Raw genomic sequence first — 5,000 nt, 5'->3', positions numbered from 1 at the left:
TGGTTTTGTTCAACTGAGTTGTTCTGTAATTCTGTAACCTAAGTGCGTCCTCTGTGTACTACAACCTGACAGACAAAGCGAGCACTTATGTGGAGAATACGTAGCAAACTAATAGCTGTGCTGGTGCATTCTCTTCAGTGAGCTAACATTTATTTCATTTTTGTGGTAAATGCTATTTTCTGTACATTCTTCGACTGCCTGACTTTCCCATATAGTTTGCTGCAGAGGAAAGCGATAATGGTTTTGGTTTTTCAGTGTTTCACCATATGTTTGTCATTTTAATTCCATCTACCATAAGTTCTTCTACTATATATTAAAAATAGCCCTGTGTACATATGTTGCCCATGTGTTAGAGTTTCATATGTGCTTGTTTTTACTGTAAACCTTTGACAGAAGTAGGGAGTCGTTCAAGGTCATTTTGGAATATAGGTATCATACACTACAGTACTGACCTCAAAAATATCTTCTTGATGAGGGTAGTATTCATGAGGAGCCTTCACAGGAGGACCTTTGGCATGCTTACTGCCCGACTTTCAAATTAATCCCATGTCAGTATGACTGGTTCTGTGGATGCTTTCTATTCCTTTAGAGTATATAATTAGTTTTGATAAAACCATTCAGAATACCAAAAGTGCAGAGAGGAAAGCTGGAGGTTTTTCTTTGCAGGAAGGTCTTCTGTTTCTGTAATGGATCTGTTTGTAAACAGCCACCCAGCTGACCTCTGGAGTCATCCTAGGCACCAATTTTATTGAAAATATACTATATGCTAGATGTCCATAGAATTATTTCTAGTCTGATTTAAATACGGTATGTCTGATTTGCTGGAAACTAATTGATCCACTGTATTGTTCATTTACAGTTATTTATATATTGTTGTACCCTCATAGTTTCTTGGAAGGGAAGAGTAAGATCTTTTTATTCAGCACCTTAGCATAGTTGTATGTAGTATATTCAAATGTGTACCAGTGTCAGTTCAGAAAACTAAAACCAAATGACACAGCAAGCGCAGCTGAGGCAGGTGTTGTAGAGAGTTTAAAGCTATCTCTGTCAAGTTCTTTCAGTGAGATCAGAACCTTTATGAATCACTACGGCCCTGCTCTCGGAGAAAATTTCCATGTGGGACTAATTACAACAAGGCTTTTGCTTTTCTGATGCGAGTAAATCATTGTGTTCTAACAGGTTGAGCCCCTTCACCTCCAACTTCATTTCATTTTTCCTTTTAAAACTCTGGTCTTCTGAGCTGTTAAACCAATCCGTTAACCCAATGAGCCAGCCAGGATGTCTGCCTGTTTTTTAAACTTTGAAAAATAATTTATTTTCAGAAGCCCAACGTTAGTGAAAAACATACCCACCAGCTTAGGCTATGGAGCAGCTCTTAATGCAAGCTTGCAGGTAAAAAATACTAATTTATTCTTTCTTTGCACACACTAATTATGTTCTTACATGTGACGTATTTAATTTCCTATTATACTTTGGTATCGAGTTACCTATATTTATGTTTATGTAGACCTGATGGTCATTCTAAATAGTTGGGTTTATCATCCAAGTAAGTTGTATTACCTAGCACTGCAAGAAGTACTAGTTCTTATTCATGCTACTTTTGATGTGAAGAAGCAAGAAGGACACCCTGTGGCAAAATCTGGAACACTCAGTTTTGCTGCAAATGTTAGATTGATAGAAGCTTTTGCAAATGCATGTGGATATGCATTAATATTTATCCAAGCTGTCATAAATGATTTCACATCATAGTGTTGGGGAACATGGTGCTCATGGCAAAAACTTTAAAGTTTAATTATAATATATAATTTTTATGCAGAAGAGGCAAATGTCAGGACTTTTTTATTTTGAGTTAAGTTCTGGTCATTTTTTAAAGTATAGCAGCTGCCTGCATTATAAAGGAGCCATACATTGTGTGGAAGGGCATAGGGGTTAAGTCTAATTCAAAGTCAAAAAATGATGTAAAACTAGAAAGTGCTATGAATATCGGAACATAGTTAATAATGGAAAATAATGAAGCCTATGTAAGAGAAATAGTAAACCAGGAATAAAGACGTTATGTTCAGAATGTGAAAATAATTGGAAGATGCACAAAATCCTTCTGAGCACCTCTACCCAAAATGAGCTGCTTTGTGTGTGTACATTCATAGATATATGAATGTTTAGAAGTGATTTGTATATGTATGGACTAATAATTTTATTTTTACTCTTCATTTTGCTAGGCTGCACTGGCAGAGAGTAGTTTACCATTGCTTAGTAACCCAGGATTGATAAATAACGCATCCAGTGGCTTACTGCAGGCAGTCCATGAAGATCTCAATGGTTCACTGGATCACATTGACAGTAATGGAAATAGCAGTCCGGGCTGCTCTCCTCAGCCTCACATGTAAGTGCAGTTAGCATCCTTTCAAGAAAAAATGCCTTAGTCTGACACAATATTTCTCAAAAGTGCTTTGAAACATGGTAAGTGAAACATCTGGAACTATACATTTGAAACTAAACATTTATGTTAAAATATTTAAATAGATGAGTCTTCATTTACTTTGTAGTAAGATTGGTGTAAGCTTTTTTTTAAAAAAAAAAAACAAAAAAACCAAAAACCTCTTCAACTTGCTTGCAAGCATTGAATGTAATGGGAGGCTGATCTCTCTGGTCATTTTCACAGCCTGGTTTGTAAGGTATAGTCAGAATGTTCATGTTGGAATTAGTTGTAATTTTAACTATGAGTCTCTAAACCATTTATGAACTGTAGTGGAGATATTGCCATTTATATAAACCGTAAAATGCAAAGTTTAACTGTTGCCTACAGTTTACATAGAAGCCAGTAAAGTGTAACTTTTTGCCTGTCGTATAAATCAGTGTAATTACATATTCAAGTTTAATTACTGGTGCGTCTGTATTGGCAAGGTTTATATGTTATATTTTATGCAAGACTACGATTCCTATTAATATTTAGCAGCTAACTATATCATTAATTACTCTAAAATCTTTCCCCTACCATCTTTTTAATGGAGCTGAGAGAGTGGAGGTATTAAAAATTGATGTATTGTGGATTTCAGAAATGTGTCTGAAGCTTTAGAAATGCCTGGCCTTAATCAGTGGTGTCAAACGTGGCAGTTTCTTGTTTACTAAATAGTAAAACATGTATCTTGGAGGTATTGTTTCCCAGGTTATTTATATAATAATTAGCAGTGCGATATCTAAGTAGACTTAGATTTAAGTTTACTGTGGGATGATTTTTAATGTGCATGTACAATTACGGTCTCTCTTTTTCTGTGTTTCAAATAGCTGATCTGATTTGCCTTTTTTCATTCCATTTTCTCTGTCACGTTTTTAATGTTCATTTTAATTTCTAGAGTGGGATATTTAGCATAACAGTAATGGAGACCAAACTCCCTTTTTACTTACGCTCTGGTGTGTGGAGAATCCATTTTGATCTGACCTTTTTTAGGGGAAATATTTTAGCAAGTTTTTCTTCTTTTGTTTGGCATGTTAATGTATCTATGATCACATAGAAATGTTTATTGTCGTGCATTTAATTGTTTTATTGCACATTTATTCTACTTGCCTTTGAAAATAATACACTGTGAACATTCATGTATTTTATCAGGTTCCAAACCATTACTTTTTCAAAATGGAAAAATTTGTCTTTTGGAAGTGTCTTTAGATGTATTAAATAATACAAAAGAAGTAATAAAACTTGAAGTAGAAAGAACATGAATATATGCTCTTGAGAGTAACACTACTCTAAAACAAGTAAAGTGAGCAATCAGACAAAAGTTTTTATATCCCATGCTTTATGCTATCAACCATGCAGTGGGTAGCTTGAGGCCTTTTACTTTTAGCAGTTCTCCTGAGTATGCTAATGCTCTCTTCCTGTATAAAATGCCAAGACAATAAAACTTTAAAGAGCAAACAAGAGTTAGATCATGTGTGTTAAAAACAGCTACTTTACAGAAAAGAATGACACTTGCTATTAAAGTTGTTTTGTAAGTGTTTGGCAGATCTGTTTACATATCCTGTGTACTGTCTGCCATTCCACTGGATAAACTGAGATATCTGTGCATATGATTATGTAGATATGGCTACATTTATAGCTGTGTTTATAGCTAAAATACAGCATATTGTAGCAATTCTTGCCTATAAAAAGGCAAATAACTTGAGTTACACCCTAACTCAGGATTCAGCCTTCCTCTCTCATTTCTACGATATGTTGTTTGTCAAAACTGGCAGTTTCAGGACTTGCAGTGGTGACTCTCTTGGAACTTACGACTACATGTTGCTCAGTTCTTGATAGATTGAAGCAAAAGAGTGTAAATGCACTGAGGTACCACTGGAGAAAGAGGTTATGCTCATTCATCACTTGCACTAAATGGGCTTCTGTGAGACCATGAACTGTCAACCAAAAGATACAGGCTATGACTAGATACCTGCTCACTTGTGAAATTTTTGCCTTTTCCTTGCCAAAGGAGCCAAGAATATGAAAAAGGGAATGAATGCAGTCTGCAAGGAAAAGTCAAGGAAGGGAGAGGCTTGTGCAGGAGGCAGAGGACCAAGGAGGAAGAGAGGCCTCTTCCTTGCCTCCATTACCACGTGGACCGGGCCCCTCGTTTTTGTTGCAGTAAAGAGCGTTACTTAAGAAAATGAGAAAAGAACATAGGGAAGGCATGACAGAAGTAAAATAAGTACGGAATATGGCAAACAATGAAGAGAAATGTTAAATTTTACATTACTTACACAGATAACATAATCCCAGAGGTTTTTTTAATGAAAAATAGTTAGTACACTAGAAAAAACATATTTTACTGCCACAGGCATCCACTTACTTGTAGCTTCCTGAGGAGGTTCACCCAGGAAGTCTGAGTGTTTCTCCCCTAGAGAAGTGTTCTTGGGGGGGTCATAATTACTGCATTCACCTATAAAGTAGGTGGCTCTATTAATCTCCGAGTAGATTAAGCCTCCATCTCCTGATTCCTGGGAAAGTATACTAGCGACGACAGCAG

General features: G+C 36.0%; 1 protein-coding gene across 1 annotated transcript in view; it reads left to right on the top strand.

The window, feature by feature from the left end:
- Positions 1–5,000, top strand: part of FOXP2 (forkhead box P2) — a 68,542-nt gene that overhangs the window by 34,342 nt on the left and 29,200 nt on the right. The window contains exons 13-14 of the mRNA XM_009581493.1: positions 1,323–1,392; positions 2,220–2,383. Coding sequence (XP_009579788.1) covers positions 1,323–1,392; positions 2,220–2,383 — 234 coding nt within the window. The remainder of the gene's footprint in view (positions 1–1,322; positions 1,393–2,219; positions 2,384–5,000) is intronic.

The sequence above is a fragment of the Fulmarus glacialis genome, unplaced genomic scaffold, assembly GCF_000690835.1.
Source record: "Fulmarus glacialis isolate BGI_N327 unplaced genomic scaffold, ASM69083v1 scaffold8827, whole genome shotgun sequence".
Classification (NCBI taxonomy): Eukaryota; Metazoa; Chordata; class Aves; order Procellariiformes; family Procellariidae; genus Fulmarus; species Fulmarus glacialis.
Note: the sequence above shows the minus strand (reverse complement) of the source record. Positions and strands in the feature narration are given on the sequence as shown.